Below are 24,584 nucleotides of genomic sequence, written 5' to 3' on the forward strand. Positions count from 1 at the left end.
AGCATTAAAGATTTCTTCATGGTATATGAAGACTGAACTTTTGCCAATGATCCTGAATGATAAGGCTTCTTTTTGATTATCTGCAGGATGTAATGGCTGAACATGATTCCCAGTATCTCATTGAGCTAGATGGAAATAAGCCCCCAGAGGAGCTGTTCATGGTAAGTGCAATGCTCAGTAAGAATATGTCACAGTTTGGAAAATAAAAAAAGTATTGACTGATACTTATTTTCATATCAGAAATAGATTTATTTTGAATACCATTTATTTTTGAAAAATTCATTTTAACACTTAAAATTTGATATGACATTTATTCATCTGTCCATATTTAAATCAAAACTACATTTGAATTTAAAACCTCTGTGTGATGAAAAGTATCTTGAAAAAAAGTAAAAGCAGATAAGAGCCATAAACACATGATACAATGCTTAACATGAGTAATAGGTAAATGCAAACCAGAACTATAAGGAGATATCACTTCAAATCCACTAAGATGGCTAAAGTTAAAAAGCAAAAGCAAAAAAAAAAAAAAAATGGGTAATGAATGACAAATGTTGGTAAGGATGTAGAAAAATCAGAACATTCATACACTGTTGTGGTAGTGCCATTAAATCATGTCCAACTCTTACAACTCCATGGACTGTAGCCTGCCAGGCTCCTCTTCCTGGACAAGAATACTGGAGTGGGTTGCCATTTCCTTCTCCAGGGGATCTTCCTAACCTTGGGATCGAACTGGAGTCTCTTGCATTAGAGTCTCCTGCACTGCTGAGCCACCAGCAAAGCCCAATATACATTGTTGGTAGGACTGCAAATGGTGTGGCCACTTTGGAAAACAGTTTGGCAGTTCCTCAAAAGGTTAAATATGGAGTTACCATATGAGTCAGCAATTTAACTCCTAGGTATATGCCCCAAATAATTGAATACAGGTGTTTAAATGAAAATTTGTATGTGAATATTCATAGCAGCACTGTTCACCATAGCCAGAAGGTAGAAACAACCCCTGTGTCTAACAATTGATGAGTGGATAAATAAAATGTATATTCATACAATGGACGTGTTAGTCGCTCAGTTGTGTCGGGATGGGAATGGGCAAATTTATTTCAGATGACCATTATATCTACTGCTGTGGACAAGAATCCCTTAGAAGAAATGGAGTAGCCCTCATAGTCAACGAAAGAGTCTGAAATGCAGTACTTGGATGCAATCTCAAAAATGACAGAATGATCTCAGTTTGTTTTCAAGGCAAACCATTCAAGTATCACAGAAAGTCCAAGGCTATGCTCCACTCACTGATGCTGAAGAAGCTGAAGTTGAACAGTTCTATGAAGACATTTAGGATCTTCTAGGACTAACACCAAAAAAGGTGTCCTTTCCATCACTGGGGACTGGAATGCAAAAGTAATAAGTCAAGAGATACCTGGAGTAGCAGCTAAGTTTGGCACTGGAGTACAAAATGAAGCAGGACAAAAGTTAACAGTTTTGCCAAGAGAATGCTCTGGTCATAGCAAACACCTTCTCCCAACAACACAAGAGACGACTCTACACATGGACATCACCAGACGGTCAATACCGAAATCAGATTGACTATATTCTTTGCAGCTGAAAATGGAGAAGTTATATACAGTCAAAAAAAATAAGACCAGGAGCTGACTGTGACTCAGATCATGACCTCCATATTGCAAAATTCAGACTTACATTGAAGACAGTAGGGAAAAATACTAGGCCATTCAGGTATGATTTAAATCAAATCCCTTATGATTATATAGTGGAAGTGGCAAATAGATTCAAGGGATTAGATCTAATTGAGTGCCTGAAAAACTATGGATGGAGGTTCATAACATTGTACAGGAGGCAGTGATCCAAAACTTCCCAAGAAAAAGAAATGCAAAAAGGCAAAATGGTTGTCTGAGGAGGCGTTACAAATATCTAAGAAGAGAAGTGAAATGCAAAGGAGAAAAGGAGAGATACACCCATCTGAGTGCAGAGTTCCAAAGAATAGCAAAGAGATAGAGCCTTCCTAACTGAACAATGCAAAGAAAGAGAGGAAAACAATAGGATGGGAAAGACTAGATATTTTTTCAAGAAAAGTGAAATTTACCAAGGGAATATTTTATGCAAAGATGTGTACACAGAGGACAGAAAAGGTATGGACTTAACAGAAGCAGAAGATATTAAGAAGCAGTGGCAAGAATACACAGAAGAACTGTACAAAAAAGATCTTAGTGACCTGGATAACCACAATGGTGTGATCACTATTGTGAGTCAATACCTAGAGCCAGACATCCTGGAGTGCAAAGTCAAGTGAACCTTAGGAAGCATCACTGCAAACAAACCTAATAGAGGTGATGGAATAGTTCTAGTTGAACTATTTCAAATCCCCAAAGATAATGCTGTTAAAGTGCTTCACTCAATATGCCAGCAAATTTGGAAAACTCAGCAGTGGCCACAGGACTGGAAAAGGTCAGTTTTCATTCCAATCCCAAAGAAGGACAATGCCAAGGAATGTTCAAACTACCACACTGTTGCACTCATTTCACATGCTAACAATGTCATGCTCAAAATCCTCCAAGTTGGACTTCAGCAGTATGTGAACTGAGAACTTCCATATGTACAAGCTGGATTTAGAAAAGGCAGAGGAACCAGAGATCAAATTGCAAACATTCATTGGATCATAGAAAAAGCAAGAGAATTCCAGAAGAACATGTAATTCTGATTTATTGACTACGCTAAAGCCTTTGACTGTGTAGATCACAACAAACTGTGGATAATTCTGAAAGATGGGTATACTGGACCACTTTACCTGCCTCGTGAGAAATCTGTATGCAGGTCAAGAAGCAACAGTTAGAACCGGACACGAAATTACGGACTGGTTCCAAATTGGGAAAAGAGTACGTCAAGGCTGAATATTGTCACCCTGATTATTTAACTTAAATGCAGAGTACATCATGCAAAATACCAGGCTGGATGTAGCACAAGCTGGAATCAAGATTGCCTGGAGAAATATCAATAACCTCAGATGCAGATGACACTACCCTTATGGCAGAAAGCAAAGAGGAACTAAAGAGCCTCTTGATGAGGGTGAAAGAGGAGAGTGAAAAAGCTAATTTAAAACTCAACATTCAAAAAATTAAGATCATGGCATCAGGTCCCATCATTACATGACAAACAGATGGGAAAACAGTGGAAACAGTAACAGGCTATTTTCTTGGGTTCCAAAGTCACTGTAGATGGTAACTGCAGCCATGAAATTAAAAGATGCTTGCTCCTTGGAAGAAAAGCTATGACCAACCTAGACAGCATATTAAAAAGCAGAGACATTACCGACAAAGGTCCATATAATCAAAGCTATGGTTTTTCCAATAGTCATGTATAAATGTTAGAGTTGAACCATAAAGAAAGCTGAGCACCAAAGAATTGATGCTTTCAAACTGTTGTGGTGGGAAAGACTCTTGAGAGTTTCTTGGACTGCAAGAAGCTCAAACCAGTCAATGCTAAAGGAAATAGACCCTGGATATTCATTGGAAGGACTGATGCTGAAGCTAAAGCTCCAACACTTTGACCACCTGATGTGAAGAGCTGACTCATTGAAAAAGACCCTGATGCTGGGAAAGATAGAACGCAGGAGGAGAAGGGGACAACAGAGGACGAGATGGTTGGATGGCATCGTCAACTCAATGGACATGAGTTTGAGCCTGCTCTGGGAGATGGTGAAGGACAGGGAAGCCTGGGATGCTACAGTACACGGGGTTGCAAAGAGTTGGACACGACTGAGTGACGAACAACAACACTTGCGTCCAATTCATTGCAACCCCATGGGCTGCAGCCCACCAGGCTCCACCCTCCATGGGATTTCCTGGATATTGGAATACTGGAGTGGGTGCCATTCCCTTCTCCAGGGAATCTTCCCAACCCAGGGACCAAACCTGAGTCTCCCACATTGTGGACAGATTCTTTACCATCTGAGCCACCAGGGAAGCCCCACAGTGGATATTATTTAACAATTTAAAAGAATGAATTATTGGCACATGCTTCAACATGGATGAATCTTGAACACAGGCTAAGTAAAAGTTATCAGAGATCATACATCATATGATTCCACTTATTGAACTGCCCAAAATAGTCAAATCTGTATAAAGACAAAAAATTGATTAGTGGGAGGAGGTCATGGCGGTGGGGTATGACTATGGGAGCTCCCAGGATAAATGTGGAGTGACTACTAATGGGTAAAGGGTATCTTTTGGGAGTGACAAAAATGTTCCAGGATTAACTGTAGTGATGGTTGCACTAATTTTACTAAAAACCATTTACTTATACACTTTAAGTGGCTTGTGAATTACATCTCAATAAAGCTTTTTTAAAAAATATATATGCATATTTGAAAATACAATATTATTTTCAGTATTAAAAAAGCCAAATGACAATGAGGGGAAATAGTTCCCATACTTATTATAAACAAATGTTGAATATCTTTTATTATTTAAATATTTTGAAAATTCTGATATTTCAATAGGAAAAAAACAAGTACAATACAGGAAATAGGCAAAGGGCATGAGCAGGTAATTTAGAAAGAAATGTTTAATAATTATTTTTTAAACCACTGTAATCCAGTTGTGGGACTTCCCAGTTGCAATAGTGGTAAAGAACCCTCCTGCCAATGGAGGAGACATAAGAGGTGTGGGTTCAATCCCAGGGTTGGGAAGATCCCCTGGAGAGGGCATGGCAACCCACTCCAGGCAGTATTCTTGCCTGGAGAATCCCATGGACAGAGGAGCCTGGTGGGCTACAGTCCATTGGTTCACAAAGAGTCAGATATGACTGAAGCAATTTAGCGATCAAATTATTATTCAAAGAAATGCAATCAGCATAAAAAATAAAGCAGCATTTTCTTGGCAGTTTTAACAAATTTATCCAATATCTAGGATTGGGGAGCATTTGCAACATGCTTTCATGCCCTTTCAGTAGAAGCATGCAGGGTACAATTTTCCTGGAAAATTATAGAGCACATATATATCCAAAAGATTTTTTTAAATGTCTATTGTCTGTCCAAAGACCCCTAACTTCTAGTAATTTATTCTAAGGAGAGATATGGAGAAATTTTTCTGTTCAAGATGTTTATAATCAAAAAAAGGCAAAAAAAAAAAAAAAAGTTCTGGGAAGAGATTTTTTAAATATGTGAATTTGGAAAATTAATGCATGATTTTTGGCTAAAATATAGTAATTCTTCTGTTTATGGTAGCAATACCATATGCATAATTTAATACCAAATCATTTGATCATTTAATTATGGTAGCAATTAATCATATAATTATGGTAGCAATACCATATGCATCATTTAATACCAAATGCATCATTTAAATACATTTAGTGTGATAACTTCCCACTTGGAGGTAAGGAAGAGAAGGTGTTTTTCCCACAAATGAAAATATCTTCATCCTTTTTTTAAATTGAGGTATGCTGTGCTATGCTTAGTCACTCAGTCATGTCCGACTGTGACCCCATGGACTGTAGCCCGCCGGGCTCCTCTGTCCATGGGGATTCTCCAGGCAAGAATATTGGAGTGGGTTGCCATGCCCTCCTCCAGGGGATCTTCCCAACCCAGGGATCGAACCCAGGTCTCCCGCATTGCAGGCAGATTCTTTACCATCTGAGCCACCAGGGAAGCCCAAGTTGCGATATAACTGACATATAACATTATCTTAGTTTCAAATATACAACATAAAACTAAAATCAGGAAACAATGAGGGGACAATACTACAGATAGTACAGAAATATAAAGGCCTATAAGGGAATTGTATGAATAATTATAGGCCAGTTATGGTAGGCAGAATAATGGTTCCTTTCTCCCCAAATAAGTCTTTAGGCTTCCCTTGTGGCTCAGCTGGTAAAGAATCCACTTGCAATGCGGGAAACCTGGGTTTGATCCCTGAGCTGGGAAGATCCCTTGGAGAAGGGAAAGACTACGCACTCCAGTATTCTGGCCTGGAGAATTCCATGGACTGTATAGTCCATGGGGTCCAAAGATTCAGACACGACCAAGCGACTTTCACTATCACTATCACTATACAGCATAATGATTTGATATTTGTTGAAATGATCAGCACAATAAGTCTAGTTAACATTTGTCACCATACAGAAAGCATTACAGAATTTTTTCTCTTGTAATGAAAAATTTTAAGATGTGTTCTCTTAGCGACTTTCAAATAGGTAATATAGTACTATCAACTGTAACCACCATGCTGTACACTATATCTACATGACCTATTTATTTTATAATTGAAAGTGTATACCTTTTGATGTCCTTCAACCATTTTGCTCACCTCCCATCCTCCAAGTCCCACCTCTGGCAGCCACCAATCTGCAATGTGTATCTATAAATTTGTGTTTTTTTTAAAAAAAAAAATCTTCATTATGATTCTTAAAGTCATACACACTCATTGTTTTAAAATAACCAGAAAGTACAAAACACAAAAATAATACAAAATAATTTGCATTATAAAAATTATAAAATGCAAAAATGTACCAAAATAATACAAAAGTCATAATGTATTTCTTAGATGGGTAGCATTATGATAAACTCTAAGGATACACATGGGAAGGGGTCAGATGAATCCTTTCCCTCAGGCTATATCTAATATATTGGGGGAAAATAAGTATTTAAAGGACAGTTTGTGTTTTGATCTGGGAGGTACAAAGTATTGAGTTGGCCAAAAATTTCATTTGTTCATATTTTTTCTGTAGGATGTTATAGAAAAACCTGAATGAACTTTTTGACAAAATCCCAATACTATAAGAAGAACTCATGGCAGAAGGGCAGGACCTAACCTAGTGAGGAAGGCCATGTGTCTGTAATTATTTCTAAACTGAAACTATAATGTTGAGTAAGAATCAGACCCTCAGGGCTGGGAGAGAGAAGGGAGCTGGGATAGCGTTCTAGGATGAGGAAAGAGTCTGTGTTAAGCCCCAGAGGACAGAAAGAACATAGTGAGTTCTAGGTACTGAATGTAGGATTAGAAGATGGAGGAGTTTTTAGGGAGCTGGAGTAGGAGGGGTGGAATAGTGCCAGAACTTTAGGAATAAGCAGGGGTTGAATCAAGAAAGATCTTATAAGCCTCACTAAAGAACTTACACCACATCATGAGGGAGTGGGCAGCCAGTGAAAGGTTTTAAGCCCAAGAGTGAAAATGGTACTACTTCCCTTTAAGAAAGATCACTCAGGCCGCAGGACACAGGAAAAAATAAGAAGCAGATTGTAGTAGATCAGGTAAGAGATGGTGGCCTGACCCAGGGTAGTGACTGTGGGAATGGACGAAAGTGAGTGAATTAATCTAGGACAGGAAGAGAGAAAAGTCAGAAGCAATGCCCAGATTTTTAGTTTGATATGATTGGTGGCCACATAAATAATAACGGCTGGTGGTATAATCAGATTAGGGAGAAGCTCCTCACTTAGAATATACTGCTGCCAAGATCATCTGTGATCTCCTGACCTAAGCCAGTGGTGACTATTACATCTTCATCAAATTCACCTAGAAGCAACATTTCTCATCATTTCTTTCTTCTTGCTGCTTTCTTCCTTTGTCTTCTGGGCCCTCACATTATTATAGCTCATTCTGCTTCTACACTCCACATCTCTAACCACTAGAGTTGGATGATCCCACAGCTCACTCCTTGAGCACTTTTCTGCCCTCATTTCTTGAGAGACTTCTCCAACCCAATGGCTCTAAATGCTTTCTAAATGCTGGCAATTCTTAAATTCATATTACTATTCCAGACCCTTCCCCTGAATTTCACACTTGCATAATCAACTGCTAATCAACTGCTACTAAATATATCCAATTGGATGTCTGATAGTCAGTTCAGACTTAAAACTTCTGACCCAGGACCTCCCTGGTGGCTAAGATGCCACACTTCCAATGTAGGGGGCCCGAGTTTGGTCCCTGGTCAGGGAACTAGTGTTTTGCCAAGAGAACGCACTGGTCATAGCAAACACCCCCCTCCGACAACACAAGACTCTACACATGGACATCACCAGATGGCCAACACCAAAATCAGATTGATTATATTCTTTGCAGCTGAAGATGGAGAAGCTCTATACAGTCAGCAAAAACAAGACCTGGAGAAGACTGTGGCTCAGATCATGAACTCCTTATTGCCAAATTCAGACTTAAATTGAAGAAAGTGGGGAAAACCACTAAGCCATTTGACCTAAATAAAATCCCTTATGACTATACACTGAAAGTGAGAAATAGATTTAAGGGACTAGATCTGATAGACAGAGAGCCTGATGAACTATGGATGGAGGTTCATGACATTGTACAGGAGACAGGGAGCAAGACCATCCCCAAGAAAAAGAAATGCAGAAAAGCAAAATGGCTGTCTGAGGAGGCCTTACAGATAACTGTGAAAAGGAGAGAAGTAAAAAGCAAAGAAGAAAAAGAAAGATATACCCATTTGAATGCAGAATTCTAAAGAATAGCAAGGAGAGATAAGAAAGCCTTCCTCAATGAGAATGAGAAAGAGAAAGACTAGAGATTTCTTCAAGAAAATTAGAGATCCCAAGGGAACATTTCATGCAAAGATGGGCTCAATAAAGGACAGAAATGGTATGGACCTGACAGAAGCAGAAGATATTAAGAAGAGGTGGCAAGAATACACAGAAGAACCATACAAAAAAGATCTTCATGACCCAGATAATCACAATGGTGTGATCACTCACCTAGAGCCAGACATCCTGGAATGTGAAGTCAAGTGGGCCTGAGGAAGCATCACTACAGCATCACTAGTGGAGGTGATGGAATTCCAGATGAGCTATTTCAAATCCTAAAAGATGATGCTGTGAAAGTGCTGCACTCAATATGTCAGCAAATTTGGAAAACTCAACAGTGGCCACAGGCCTGGAAATGGTCAGTTTTCATTCCAATCCCAAAGAAAGGAAATGCCAAAGAGTGCTCAAACTACTGCACAATTGCACTGATCTCACACGCTAGTAAAGTAATGCTCAAAATTCTCCAAGCCAGGCTTCAGCAATACATGAACCATGAACTTCCAGATGTTCAAGTTGGTTTTAGAAAAGGCAGCGGAACAAGGGATCAAATTGCCAACATCCACTGGATCATCAAAAAAGCAAGAGAGTTCCAGAAAAACATCTATTTATGCTTTACTGACTACGCCAAAGCCTTTGACTGTGTGGATCACAATAAACTGTGGAAAATTCTGAAAGAGATGGGAATAACAGACCACCTGACCTACCTCTTGAGAAACCTATATGCAGGTCTGGAAGCAACAGTTAGAACTGGACGTGGAACAACAGACTGGTTCCAAAAAGGAAAAGGAGTACGTCAAGGATGTATATTGTCACCCTGCTTATTTAACGTATATGCAGAGTACATCATGAGAAACGTTGGTCTGGATGAAGCACAAGCTGGAATCAAGATTGCCGGGAGGAATATCAATAACCTCAGATATGCAGATGACACCACCCTTATGGCAGAAAGTGAAGAAGAACTAAAGAGTCTCTTGATTAAAGTGAAAGAAGAGAGTGAAAAAGTTGGCTTAAAGCTCAACATTCAGAAAACTAAGATCGTGGCATCTGGTCCCATCACTTCATGGCAAAAAGATGGGGAAACAGTGGAACAGTGGCTGACTTTATTTTGGGGGGTTCCGAAATCACTGCAGATGGTGATTGCAGCCATGAAATTAAAAGATGCTTACTCCTAGGAAGGAAAGTTGTGACCAACCTAGACAGCATATTAAAAAGCAGAGACATTATTTGCCAACAAAGTTCCATCTAGTCAAGGCTATGGTTTTTCCAGTGGTCATGTATGGATGTGAGAGTTGGACTATAAAGAAAGCTGAGTGCTGAAGAATTGATGCTTTTGAACTGTGGTGTTGGAGAAGACTCTTGAGAGTCCATTGGAGTGCAAGGAGACCCAGCCAGTCCATCCTAAAGGAGATCAGTGCTGCATGTTCATTGGAAGGGCTGATGTTGAAGCTGAAACTCCAATACTTTGGCCACCTGATGTGAAGAGCTGACTCATTGGAAAAGACCCTGATGCTGGGAAAGATTGAGGGCAGAAGAGGAAAGAGATGACAGAGGATGAGATGGTTGGATGGCATCACCTACTCAATGGACATAAGTTTGGGTAGGCTCCGGGAGTTGGTGACGGACAGAGAGGCCTGGCGTGCTGCAGTTCATGGGGTCACAAAGTGTCGGACATGACTAGGTGACTGAACTGAACTGACCAGGGAACTAGATCCTACATGCCAAAACTAAGAGTTAGAATGCAGGAACTAAAGATCCCACATGCTGCAAGGAAGACTGAAGATCCCACGTGCCACAACTAAGACCCAACACAGTCAAATAAATAAATAAAAGTATTTTCAAAAAATTCTGTTCCACCATCACCACCACCTTGACCCAAATACACTCCTCCCACAGATTTCCCCTCTCAGTAAATGCCACATCCGTCCTTCCAGCTGCCCTTTTTCTCACATCCCACAACCAATCAGCATACACAGCAGGCTTTTTCTTCTTCAAAATACATTCAGAATTTGACTACTTTTTACAACCTGGGAGATACTTTCCTCAAGAGAAAGGGCAGAAGTTCCAACAGGCCTGGTTGAAACTCACCAAGATTGTTAAGGCCCCAGCTGGCATTGGCACCCTGGTACTTCTGCCTACAGTTCATTGGCCAGAACAAGTTACATGGAGAAGCTCAATACCAATGAACTAAGTATTCTTACATAAACTAGGGCATTAACAAGGGAAAGGAGGAAAGGATGAATTGTAAACAAATAATACAATCTATCATAGATTACGGTACACCATCAAGACCTTGTCTATCTTACCATCTCTTGTCTCAGACTCTGTTTCATAGTCTTCTACATAGTATATTAGTCTCTTAGTGTTTCCATAACAAAGTACTGCAAACTAGGTATTTCACAATGACAGATATTTATTACAGTTCTAGAGGCTAGAAGTCTAATATCAAGGTGTTGGCAGAGCTTCACTCCATTCAAAGCCTCTAAGTGGGGATCCATCCTTGCCTCTTCCAGCTTATGGTAACACCAGGCATCATTTGACTTGTGGTACCTAATGCTAACAACATCTGCTTCCATCTTACATGGCTCCCTTCTTCCCTCTGCCTGAAGACATCCCGCAGTGTTAGACCTCAAAGGGCATGACTATTTGAGGACCAAAGGGCAGATTCTAGTGGTTTGAATTTTTTCCCAAAAAAGATAATATTGGGGAGCTAAAACTTCAATACCTATAAGTGTGACCTTATTTGGAAATAGGATCTTTTCAGAAGTAATTAAGTTAAGATGAGGCCACAGTGAATTAGGATGGGCCCTAATCCAATATAGCTAGCATTCTTTTAAGAGATTCATGAATGCAGGGAGAAAATGGCTCACAACAGAGGCAGAGATTGGAGTGAAGGAACTACAAGCCAAGGAAAACTAAAAATTGCCAGCAATCTACCAGAAGCTAGGAAGAACAAAGAAATATTCTGCTCATGAGCACATGACTTTTTCAAAATATTTGAAATATTCAAATGCCAATGCATTAAAAGACTTATTTTTTAAATTTAGACAGTTATGGATCGACTTAAATATCTGAACCTAAAAAGAGCAGCTGTTATAACCAAACTTCAGAGTACAGAGGAAGATACTAATGACACAATGGAAAATGTAAGTTATTTTTAACTGTTTGAAAGTCTACCCTTTCCCTCTGTGTTGTGCCCTTAATTTGTATCCTTTCAAGGTTTCAAAGGGTCTCAGAATCCCTTTTATAAAAATATATTTGATTTTTCAGAAGCTATAATATAGGCACAATATCCTTGTAAACACTAAACAAAAGTTTTGAAACAAAGAAAGACAATAAATCAGAACAATTTAATAAGTATAATAAGAAATAAAGAAACCCAAGTTTAGTTTTAAAAAATTGCAACACCAAAGACATACAGCCCTCAATTCTTTAAATATTCATTCATTCCCTCCATCATTCAACCAGTTTTTACAATAACTACTAATAAGTGACATTTTGTGGATGTAACGGTCATCAATTATAACTGCCAGGTGCTAAAAGGGCCACCAGGACTTTTTAGCTTGAGGATTTAATCTATTCTGGAAAGTTTAGATTCACCTTTTTAAAAAAATAGGAACTAAACAACTAATGCCAGAATCGTAAGTGGATATTATAATTCAAATAAAATGATCTTTAAGGATAGAAGTTAGTTTTCCTGTACTGTGTAACCCCTAGATTTTAATGAGTGAACATAGCTGGGAATAGGTAACACGAATTGATACTGAAGAGGAGGAAAGGTGGGCCTGATGCACACAGAGACCGTGTACTGAGCCTCTTTTTCTAGGTCATCATTGAAGGAAAATTTTGAAGTATTCAGAAAACCTGGAGGTTTTTCCAGCCTAGCCCCCAGGGTCTCGGTGTTAGGGAAAGGACGATGGCATCGAGGAGGGTCCAAGCCATGATAGGGCAGCTCCGGGCACCGCTGCAGCTCCGAGCATGGTGGGCGGCGGGCCTCTGTGGCTGGTTCTCAAGTTCTCGCGGGAAAAGAATGAGAATGAGCCTGAGAGGCCCTGGGAGAGTGAACCCCAGGAGAGGAGGGCGCTAGCGAGGGAGAGGGCTAGTGGAGGGTAGCTTCACAAGGAGAAGCCAAATGGGCTTCATCTTTCTCCTCTTTGGGTTCAGCCTCTCCCAAAGGTAAGCATCCAGTCTTTTGGCTGAGGTCCTCTGAAGAGGCAGTGGCTGCTAAGGGAAGTGGGGTGCAGCCCTGCCCACCAGAACCTCCTCTTAAAGACTCTCAGCCAGCCCTGTCTTCTGCTCTCCATTCCTCCCCTTCAGAGGTGCCTGCTGTCAGGTTCTGAGCCTTTCTGGAACTGTGCAGTGACTTGACTTGCTTCTTCTTGTCCTCAACCCATCCTCCATCACCCTCCCTGCCACCACGGAGCTTTCACTTTCCTCTGACCTCCGTTACCACTAGTCCATCTGCTTTTTAGTTTACAGAAGTATGTAGCTGCAACTGCCCAGCTGTCAGCTCTTCTGGTCTCTTCTCCCCTGTTTCTCTGTCCATTTCTCATGAAATGAACTCTGCTGTGATTTTCGCAAGGTTTTAGGAAATCAGCAAACCCAAATGCGTGTGTTCAGTCTGCCTTGCTTATCCAGAGGCAGTCCTGATCATTTTTAAGGTTGTGATATCAAATTCATTTGAAAGCTCATCTTCTCATTGCCCCAATAGATACGTGGCCCAGAGACTTGAGAGGGGAGCATGGTCGGCTATCCGAACACTTTCCCCAAGTTTGGACAGGAGATAGGGATGGTGAGGAAAAAGCAGCTGCTTCCTGACTAACTGTGTACCAAGGAAAAGGCTACCCACTCCAGTATTCTGGTCTGGAGAATTCCAAGGGCTGTATAATCCATGGGGTCACAGAGAGTCAGACACAACAGAGCGACTTTCACTTTCACTTTCCATCCCTAGCTCATTGTCTGTTGATTCATGGAGAAGGGTGGTAGCCCAGTGTACCCCACGGACAAAGTTCTCAGTCTCCTGCAGCTCGCCCAAGCTTCCTTCAGGTTTAGCTTCTTGCAGCCCACAACTGGGGACATCCACGCAGGATCCCCACAACCGGCATGCCTCTTTGCTCTCTGATGCTGCCACAGTAGTACTTAACTTCTTTGGAGATGTTGAATGGAAGATTACTGAGGGAGATTTTATATTTAAGAAAAATGAAAGAGCTAAGTCAGTACAAATCTGCCTATGGCATCTTACTCTTTTAAAACTTAGGTAAATTAATTAAAGTAACTATTTTCAAACCTTTTCAATAAGAATTTTTCAGACTTTCCTGAAGTAGATAATAGAAAACCCTTTCTCCTTTATGCTCATTCTACCCTACAAGAGAAAATACTTGGTAAAATTTAAATAAGGTCTTAAAACAGAAATGAAAACTATTTATCTAAGTAAATGTTGGACAAGTGCAGGTGGCTGCAGTTAAGAAAAAAAAAATTTCCTGTCTTAATTATTTCTTAAATAGTAGAGCATGGTCAAATAACAAATGAAATAATAATGTGAATTTCAGCAAAACTTATGCCCACATGTTTAACGTTTGTTACTAACAGGATGAGCTGTTCCGTACTCTCGCATCTTGTAAACTTATTGCACCAAGATATAGATGGCAGAGAAGCAGATGGGGACGTACATGTCCTGTGACTTTAAAAGAAGGTAACATTTTTCAAGGATTGCCAGATTTTTCTGTGAGGTAGGTAAGATTTTAATAATTTAATTTTAAAATTTGCCCATACTTCTTTTCAGTTGTTTATGATAATGACATATTTTTAGTTTTCTAGGTAAAATGTACTGTCTTTCATCAGAAGAAGCATTAAAAACATTTCTATTGAACCCACGTCCCTATCTTCTTCCACCTATGCCAGCACCACCATTTAAAGTATTCATATTTGGACCTCAGTCTTCAGGGAAAACAACACTCAGCCATTTGCTTGCAAAACGTTTCAAAGGAAAGGTAACTACTTAGTTGATTTAATTTGCATTTCCCTTATGACTAATGAGGTTCAACATTTTTTATATGTTATTCATGTATTCTGTATTAGAAGTGTTGGTTCAAGCTTCTTGCTTATTCTTAACTTTTTTGCATCATTATTGGCAGAAGTTCCTTATGTTGTATACATACAAATTTTTTGTTATAGACATTATGAACATTTTCTACTATTCTGCTTTGCCTTTTCACTTTGTAAGTGAAAAATGTACCATAATATATTCATTTAAAGTCAGTCATTAAGTCCTGCCTAACTAAAGAAAATGGGAATTAGCCTTCACCTTCTGAAGAAAAGAGTATTAAAGGATTTGTGGATATGTTTTAAAACCTTCACAGTATGTGTCAGACAAAGGAATTATAATTTTAAAATGTAAACCATTTTTACAAATCAATATTTAAAAACCCCAGTGGACAAATACAGCAAACAGGCAATTCATGAAATAATTGATCCAAATAGCCTTTACACATGAGAAAAGGATTATCACCTTAATAATCAGGGAGAGGCCAAAAAACCTGGAGATACATTATGTCAACCTCACTGTTGAAAAATCACCCAATACTGATGTGTGGCTAGGATTAGGAAAGGACATTCTCATACATTGCTGGTTAGAATATAGCCTTTCTGGATAGCTATTCGACATATCTATAAAAGTCTAAAATCTATGCGTATCCTTTGAACTATAGATTTTTCTTGAAGAAACTATCAAAGATATATACATAGCCATAGCCTAGTTTATAATAGCAAAATCATGTATATCTGAATATGTATTATTGGTACTTTAAAGAAGTTGTAATATTTTTATCTAATATAATACTTACAACCATTAGAAATGATAGAGCATATATTCATACATATTTAATGGATCTGGAAGAATGGTACTGATGAACCTATTTGCAGGGCAGGAATAGAGATGCAGATGTAAAGACAAGACTGGACACAGCAGGGACAGAGGGTGGGGCAAATTGAGTAGCAGTGAAACATATACATTACCGTATATAAACCAGATAGCTAATGGGAAGTTCTGTGTAACACAGGGAGCTCAATGCGGTTCTCTGTGACAATCCAGAGGGGCAGGATGGGGTAGGGGGTGGTAGGGAGTTTCAAGAGGGAGGGGACATATGTATACTTAATGGCTGATTCATATAGTTGTGTGGCAAAAGTCAATACAATATTGTATTAATAAAGCAATTATTCCCCAATTAAAAATAAAAAATTTTTAAATTAATGGATTAATTTAGCTGTGTGAATTGGATGGTATATCTCAATAAAGCCATATTTTTAAGTTAAAAAAACAGTGGTGTGAAAAAAATGATGGTGTGGATGTATTTTTATTGGCATAAAATAAAATAATACAAGCATATTGAAGGAAAAGAAAAATGGAATCTAGAAGTATGAAAATATTATTTAAACTTAAAGGGCATATATAGAAATCTAACATCTCAATATTCAGTATTAAGTATGTTATCTACCAAAAGACTTATATTCAAAATATATGCAGAATTCTAACCTAGTTTTTTAAAAGTTGAACATATGCTTAAAAACATATGGGTAAATGAACTATACCAATACACTCATTAAATTGTTAGTGATTAGGGATAGTTAAATTTACAATACAATGAGATTTTTCACCAACTAGGGTGGCTAAAATGTAAAAGATTCACAAAATCAAGTGCTAATGATGAGGTGGAATAACTGCAATTTTAAAGCTTTGCTGCTAGGAATATAAACTAGTTTCAACCACTCTGGAAACAGTTCAGTGGTTTAGTATAAAGTCAAACATACACTTATAATATGACCTAGTAATTCTACTCCTCGCTGTTTATCCAACAGAAATGAAAACATAGGTCCACCAAAAGACTTTCTCATGAGTGTTCATTGCTTCTTTATTTATAATAGCCCAAACTAGAAACAACCCAAACGTCCATGATGAATGAATTAAAAAACAACATATTCATACAATTATACTGCTCAAAAATACAAAGGAATAGATTACTGAGACATATAGTTATATTGTTGAATCTCAAAAACATTATGCTAAGGGAGAAAAACTTGGGGAAGATTATATACTGTTTGGTTCCATTTATATGAAATTCTAGAAAAGGCAAAACTTCTCTGTATTTGATGGAAAACAAAGGGGTTACGAAGGCCCAGGCACTGACTATAAAGGATGATGAGGAGACTTTAGGGGATGATAAAAATGTTCTATGTTTTTATTGTAGTGGTTTTTATGTATATATTTGTAAAAACTCATCAAACTCTGTACTTATAATGGGTGCCTTTTATTGTATGTAGACTATAAATAAAATGTTGATGTTTAAAATATATATGTGATTTGAATACATATTACATGATCATACATATATAAATATATATACTAGCTTTCTTTGAAAGCTAGCACTTAAAAATCAGTGAATTCTGAAAATAACATACTTCAAGCAACATTAAGATTTTTGAGATACATAGGTATAGCTGTAGAAATAGATGTTGATGAACAATGTGCTTAGTTTTCAGAGTAACTTGTGCTTATACTGATTTTCTCAAATATTCTTTGCAGGTAATTGACTATGAGAAAGTAATTCAACCACGTTTTGATAAAGCCCTTGAAATGTTAACTAGAAACACTATAGTTGAGGCCACTGAAGCAGCCATTAAAGTTGTCAAAGAACGGCTTCTCTTAGAACTACAAGCTAAAAAAGGTGAACTATTTTTTTAACGTGTGTTTTAACAGTAGTTAAGCCTCGCTACCTGAGAGTAAGGTCTTGGTTTGTTTGTCTTGACATCCCTGGCATCTTACACACTGCAGCCTCAGAGTAAGTGGTTGAAGAAATGAGTATACATAAACCCAAACATACACTGAGAAAAAGATTCCAACTCTGGACTTCTACGGAAAGGAATCATAAAGAGCTTTCAAATTTCGACTTCTTTTCTTTTAAGGATCGCTTCCTGGGCAGAATTTACACCTTTATTTACACCAGTGGCGACGACAACAACAATTTGTCTGACTCATGGAGTTTGTGTTGTTGCTGCTGCTGCTGTTGTTCTAGGCCTCTGTGTCAGCCTTGATTGTAATTCAGTGTTTTTATTTGGGGAATATTATTTTCAGATACAAAACGTTATAAATGGAAAAGTCATCGATAAGGAGACAGAAGCACAAGAGGTTAAATGGCTTCCTGAAAATCATCCAGATGGTGGCATAGCTAAGACATGAACATCCTCTATTTGTCAGAATCTGCTATCAGGATTTCACTAACTTTTTACATACACTGGAAAGCTTCCCATCATTTCCTATGCTTGAAACTATTTAAAGATCAAGGAAATTACTTCTTCTTGCATGGCAATATTGAGCTTTTGCTAGGAAAGAACACAGGTTTTGCCTAATAAATCTGCCTCTCTTCTTTCTCATTAACCTATAATTAAGTAAGAAAGTCCAACCTGATGCCTGGGAGATTACAAAAAACAACCACAAAAAGACCAGCACTGAAATAATATGCCATCCAAATGATCATGGATCAGTGGTAAAGAATCCGCCTGGAATGCAGGAAATGCAGCAGACAAAGGTTCAGTCCCTGCATTTGGAAGATCCCCTGGGATAGGAAATGGCAACAAACTCCAGTATTCTTGTCTGAGTAATCCCATGGACAGAGGAAACTGGTGGGCTACAGTCCATAGGGTCACAAAGAGTCAGACACAACTGAGCGATTGAGCACAGATAATAAAGAATGAATTTATCCGTTTATCATATTATCTTCAGAATTAAGACCAAAATTAAAAAATACTCTTGGACAACCTGGAAATATTGACCCAAACTTCTAAGATGGCTTGTCATTCAATTTTGAATAATAAAAATCAATAATTGATTCAAAAATGAATTTTTGAATTCAAAATTGAATATTTTGAAATGAATTCAGAATTCATTAAAAATGAATAATTTTTAAATTAAAAATGAATTCATTCAAAAATGAATAATTCTTTCAACAAACACTTGAGCACCTTCTTATATTAGATATTATTCTAAACATTGAGCTACAGAGGTGAACAAGACACCTGAAGCTCCGGTCCTTGAGGTAGTTACATGTTAATAGAGGGTGTGTGTGCCCAGTTCTGTCCGACTCTTTGCAACCCCATGGATTGTAAGCCTGACAGGCTCCCCTGTCCATGGGATTTTCCAGGCAAGGATACTGGAGTGGATTGCCATTTCTTCCTCCAGGGGATCTTCCCGACACAGGAATTGAATCCACATGTCCTGCATTGGCAGGTGGATTCTTAACCATTGAGGCACCTGAGAAGCCCTTAACGGGTACAGGGGAAAAATAAACAAAGACATATGTAACACAGTAATGGGGCAGGTGATAATCGGGTTATGGACACTGGGGTGTTAGGATGATCAGGAAAGACCTCTCTGAAGAGGGAAGAACATTTAATTGAAACCTGGATGGAGAGAGGAAGTCAAGGCTCCTTAAAGATGAACAGTGATCTATAATGTTTTTCAGAGTCTGTAGGGATTCCTTTCACATCAAATTGTGGCATGATATCACAGATTTTACAGCTTTCCACAAATTGTCTTTTCTCACCAGAATATAGAAATAAATGATAATCTCTTATATGCTGCAAACCAAAATATCTCTTTTCTTTTTCAAATTCACTAATTATTCCAAATCTGACAATAAGGTTAGTGTTAGTCACTTAGTCCTGTCTGACTCTTTGTGACCCCATGCACTGTAGACCACCGAACTCCTCTGTCCGTGGGAGTCTCCAGGCAAGAATACTGGAGTGGGTTGCCATTCCCTTCTCCAGGAGACCTTCCCAACCCAGGTCTCCTGCATTGCAGGCAGATTCTTTACCATCTGAGTCACCAGGAAAGCCCCCAGACAATAAGGTTAACCCTTCTTAAAATTTAAAAAATTGGATTTTTTTTTGCCAGGGATTTTACTCCAACATATTTTTTAAGAAATATTGTCAGTGGAGAATATTGAGGCTTTTTAACATAGAAAGTTATATAATATAATAATACAAAAGATGGCAGCTAACTTGGAATAGGCTTCCAGCGTGCCAAGCCTTTTCTATGTTCCTTGTTGACACCCATCATCTCATTTGATGCTGCAACTGTGTTTTTAGTTGAATGATCCTCTTTTTGCCCAGTAAAAATTGAGACAGGAAGATCAAATGATTCAAACTGAGACAGGGAAGGCAAATCATTCGCAAAAGTCGCATTGACTCAGTTAGAACTCACATGCTCAAGGTTGTCTACCTGGCCTCTAGCTACCTTTTGCTAACACAGTCAATTACTATCTTACAGCTCAGTCAATTTCAAAAGACCTTCAAGAAGAATCTGAAAGGAGGGAAAGGGAAATCCCAACGGATGGATATAGAAGTGCAGAAGAATTGCAGTCGTCACTTGAAGGTGGTAAAGAAAATGTTGCCAATGTTATTAGCCAAATCTTTCCTAGTATAAACAAGATTAGCTGACAGAGTGTATTATTCTTTCACTGCAGTGTTCGCTTTTGAATCCCAAAGAGAAAGCTCTGTAGACGACAGTAAAGAAGCCAAAATGAAGTCAGATGATAAAGATGGTAACAAAATGAGCTGCTAATGCCATGCTTGTGGATTTTATTTCCGTTTATTTCATATGTTATCATGTTTATATTGAAGCTTAAACGTATTCTCCCCTCATCCTCAAATTGGAAACTTTAGGAGTAAAAGAGTTAAGTTTTCGTCTCACAGACTTAAACTGACCAACTGTAGAACAGAAATAAATCTACTAGAATGAAGAAGAAAACAGAACACAAGTCTAATACTATTGGAATGCTCTCTAAAATTTTTTGTATCTTTCCAAACATGATACAATCATTATTGTACAATAATAAATTCTTTCTTAAAAGCTCTCTGCTTCCTTTAACGGATTGGAATCAGAACATCATAAATCCAGAGTTGTAGCTGTGAAATGTTTATCATTTAGTGCTATTTACCACTCCAGTATTCTTGACTAGAGAATTTCCTGGACAGAGGAGTCTAACAGCCTAATTGTCCATGGGGTCACAGAGTCAGACATGACTTATCAACTAACACTTTCACTTTACACTCTTCTAAAACTTTTCAATTTATGTTTTAACATAATCAAGAGCATACAAAGTAAACTACTTTTATTTTTTATTTGTGTTACATTTAATTGTATAATTTCATTAGAAAATAATTTAACCATCATTTAAAATTTTTGCATATACTGCTTCTCGGCCTTTTGGCTAAGATCAAGTGTAAAATTATTGCATCATTTCTTTAGTTAGAGGTATTAGTTTTAACTAGTTCATTACGTTGAAAACTTATATTTTTGCTACTACAAAAAATTCAATGAATTTTTTTCCTTTGAATTTTTTACATAAAGTTTTGCCTGCGTGTTGACACAAATGGAGTTACTAGATTAATGAGTAAGAAGTAATAGAGAGTCAAGTTGCTTTGCATAAAGTTTCAATTTATGTTCCCATCAGGAATATGCAAACTACATGTCCTAGTTTCCTCAGTATTTTCTCTTCTTAAATATTATTTTAATTTTTATTTGGCTATTTCTGAAGTTTAGTGTTGTAATTTGTGTTTAGTGTTGTATACTGTGTTAGCTATTTATATTTCTTCTTTTCTGAGGTGACCATTTTTGTCTTTTGCCCATTTTTCTAAATTGTTGTATCAATTATATGGTTTTAGTATAAATGTTCTGTATCAGTCACTTATTTTTCATATTTTTTTTCCAAATTGAGTGATTTGTCTTTTAAGTCGCCTTGCTGACTTTAAGGTAGCAGAATTTTTCACATTTTCATAGTCAAATAATTACTTTCATTTGTTACTTTCTTCCATTTACCTTCCGGCTTAAAAGTCTTCCTCTCAACCAGAGATTTCATATATACTTTTTTTAAAGTTGGTGCTGCCTTTTTGTATTTAGCTTTCAATTCCATCTGCAGTTTATTGTGTTATATAATGTAGGGCTGATCTTTTTTATTTGGTTCCTCCTCCTGATTCAGACAGATGTGTCTTTGCCTTGTGTTTATTTCAAGCTGAGTAGGAATTGAACTGCGCACTGGCAGAAACATATTATGGCATCCTCCTTTCCCAGCCTGCATACGCTCACACACACCCGCACACACACACTTCACAGAAGGACCTGGACTTTAAAATTTTTGCCAAGTGGCATCTGGGAACCCCATCTCTGCTCCTGGAGAGTTCCCAGCACTGACACGTACACAGAGAAGCCCCCCCCCCCCCCCATACTATCTGTTCCCTCTTTAGGAGAAGCCGTCCAATGTAGAAACATCATCAGTACCTCTACTCACTGCCAGAGGATTGCCAGCACTGCCGGCGTGCCATGGTAAAAGACAACCTCTCTCCCCCATGTGTCTGAGATAAGCACAGCTTTTACCTCTTGGAGCCAAAAAGTCTGTTGTGACATCAGGAAGGGAAAATTTTATTTTTTTTCCAATTTACACCCACTGGCATCATATGAAACTGAAATGACTCCTGGTTTTTTTATCTGATTTTCTACTGCTGATAAATATGTCTACCTATTTGATTATTATGGTTGTTATTTTAATTTTTTAAGACATTAGGAGCATTGAGTCCTGGGTCCTTGGGCCCATACCACAATCTTCCTTAGGAATCACCTACAGTTTAAGTACTGTTCTTTATGTGTTTAATAGAGTTTTATTTTCAGATGGAAAAGAAATAAATGAAATGTTTACACTTCAAAGAAGTCAGCAAGACTCTAGTCGAGATCGAAAGAAGGATTCCAAAAAAGGTAAATTATTACTAGGGTGATTTGGTTTTCTTAGACTGTGGTAAAAATCACAAATAGTTCCTTCAGAATTTTGAAGGATAACCATGTACTTTTTTATTTAAAAATCTTATTAATATTCACTTACTCTATCTTAAGTGAAAGTCACTCAGTCATGTCCAACTCTTTCCCCACCCCTGCCCCATGGACTATACAGTCCATGGAATTCTCCAGGCCAGAATACTGGAGTGGGTAGCCCTTCCCTTCTCCAGGGGATCTTCCCAACCCAGGGATCAAACCCAGGTCTCCCGCATTGCAGGCAGATTCTTTACCAGCTGAGCCACACAGGAAGCCCAAGAATACTGGAGTGGTAGCCTATCCTTTCTCCAGGGGATCTTCCCAACCCAGGAATCAAACTGAGGTCTTCTGCTTGCGGGTGGATTCTTTACTAACTGAGCTATCAGGGAAACCTTTACTCTGTCTTAAAGACTACTATAATATGAACAGTTGGACATGCAGGAACAGATAGAAGAATATGTGATATACTGTTTTCACGAACAAGAATATTGGAAAGATAGGATATCTGTCTTTCTGTTCTGTCATTCCTGGCATGTGGCTGCCATAATAATTCACAAGATGGCTGCTAGTATGCCAGTTATTACATCAGTGGGCAAGAAGAGGGAAAAGGCAAGAGACAAGAAAATAGCACTCCTTCCAGCTGAGTTCAGTCAGTTCAGTTCAGTTCAGTTCAGTCACTCAGTCGTGTCCAACTCTTTGTGACCCCATGAACTGCAGGACTCCAGGGCTCTGTGTCTATCACCAACTCCCGGAGTCCACCCAAACACATGTCCATTGAGTCAGTGATGCCATCCAACCATCTCATCCTCTGTCGTCCCCATCTCCTCCTGCCCCCAATCCCTCCCAGCGTGAGGGTCTTTTCCAATGAGTCAGCTCTTCACATCAGGTGGCCAAAATATTGGAGTTTCAGCTTCAGCATCAGTCCTTCCAATGAACACTCAGGACTGATCTCCTTTAGGATGGACTGGTTGGATCTCCTTGCAGTCCAAGGGACTCTCAAGAGTCTTCTCCAACACTACAGTTCAAAAGCATCAATTCTTCAGTGCTCAGCTTTCTTTATAGTCCAACTCTCACATCCATACATGACCACTGGAAAAACCATAACCTTGACTAGACGGACCTTTGTTGACAAAGTAATGTCTCTGCTTTTAATATGCTGTCTAGGTTGGTCACAACTTTTCTTCCAAGGAGTAAGCGTCTTTTAATTTCATGGCTGCAATCACCATCTGCAGTGATTTTGGAACCCCCAAAAATAAAGTCAGCCACTGTTTCCCCATCGATTTGCCATGAAGTGATGGGACCAGATGCCATGATCTTAGTTTTCTGAATGTTGAGCTTTAAGCCAACTTTTTCACTCTCCTCTTTCACTTGCATCAAGAGGCTCTTTAGTTCCTCTTCACTTTCTGCCATAAGGGTGGTGTCATCTGCATATCTGAGGTTATTGATATTTCTCCTGGCAATCTTGATTCCAGCTGTGCTTCATCCAGACCAACGTTTCTCATTATGTACTCTGCATATAAGTTAAATAAGCAGGGTGACAATATACAGCCTTGACATACTCCTTTTCCTATTTAGAACCAGTCTGTTGTTCCATGTCCAATTCTGTTGCTTCCTGACCTGCATATAGGTTTCTCAAGAGGTAGGTCAGGTGGTCTGGTATTCCCATCTCCTTCAGAATTTTCCACAGTTTATTGTGATCCACACAGTCAAAGGCTTTGGCATAGTCAGTAAAGCAGAAATAGATGTGTTTCTGGAACTCTCTTGCTTTTTTTGATGATCCAGCGGATGTTGGCAATTTGATCTCTGGTTCCACTGCCTTTTCTAAAACCAGCTTGAACACCTGAAGTTCACGGTTCATGTGTTGCTGAAGCCTGGTTTGGAGAATTTTGAGCATTCCTTTCTAGCGTGTGAGATGAGTGCAATTGTGCGGTAGTTCAAGTATTCTTTGGCATTTCCTTTCTTTGGGATCGGAATGAAAACTGACCATTTCCAGTCCTGTGGCCACTGCTGAGTTATTCCTCTTTAAAGAGAAAACAACAAGACTCACCCCCAAAAAATTCTTCTTGCATTTTATCTACCAGTGAAACTATCAATATAAGGGAAGTTAGGAGATATTGTGCTTTTAAATGGCTAGGCACATTGCTGACCCTAACAAAATCAGCATTCTATTACTAAGGGAAAGGAGAACTG

General features: G+C 38.6%; 1 protein-coding gene across 1 annotated transcript in view; it reads left to right on the top strand.

Moving 5' to 3' along the window:
* The window catches only part of AK9 (adenylate kinase 9), a 99,668-nt gene that overhangs the window by 18,893 nt on the left and 56,191 nt on the right, over nucleotides 1–24,584 (top strand). The window contains exons 8-15 of the mRNA XM_065911403.1: nucleotides 87–165; nucleotides 11,591–11,685; nucleotides 14,129–14,268; nucleotides 14,349–14,529; nucleotides 17,118–17,259; nucleotides 19,860–19,967; nucleotides 20,056–20,133; nucleotides 22,257–22,340. Coding sequence (XP_065767475.1) covers nucleotides 87–165; nucleotides 11,591–11,685; nucleotides 14,129–14,268; nucleotides 14,349–14,529; nucleotides 17,118–17,259; nucleotides 19,860–19,967; nucleotides 20,056–20,133; nucleotides 22,257–22,340 — 907 coding nt within the window. The remainder of the gene's footprint in view (nucleotides 1–86; nucleotides 166–11,590; nucleotides 11,686–14,128; nucleotides 14,269–14,348; nucleotides 14,530–17,117; nucleotides 17,260–19,859; nucleotides 19,968–20,055; nucleotides 20,134–22,256; nucleotides 22,341–24,584) is intronic.

Source organism: Muntiacus reevesi, chromosome 19 (assembly GCF_963930625.1).
Source record: "Muntiacus reevesi chromosome 19, mMunRee1.1, whole genome shotgun sequence".
NCBI classification, from domain to species: domain Eukaryota; kingdom Metazoa; phylum Chordata; class Mammalia; order Artiodactyla; family Cervidae; genus Muntiacus; species Muntiacus reevesi.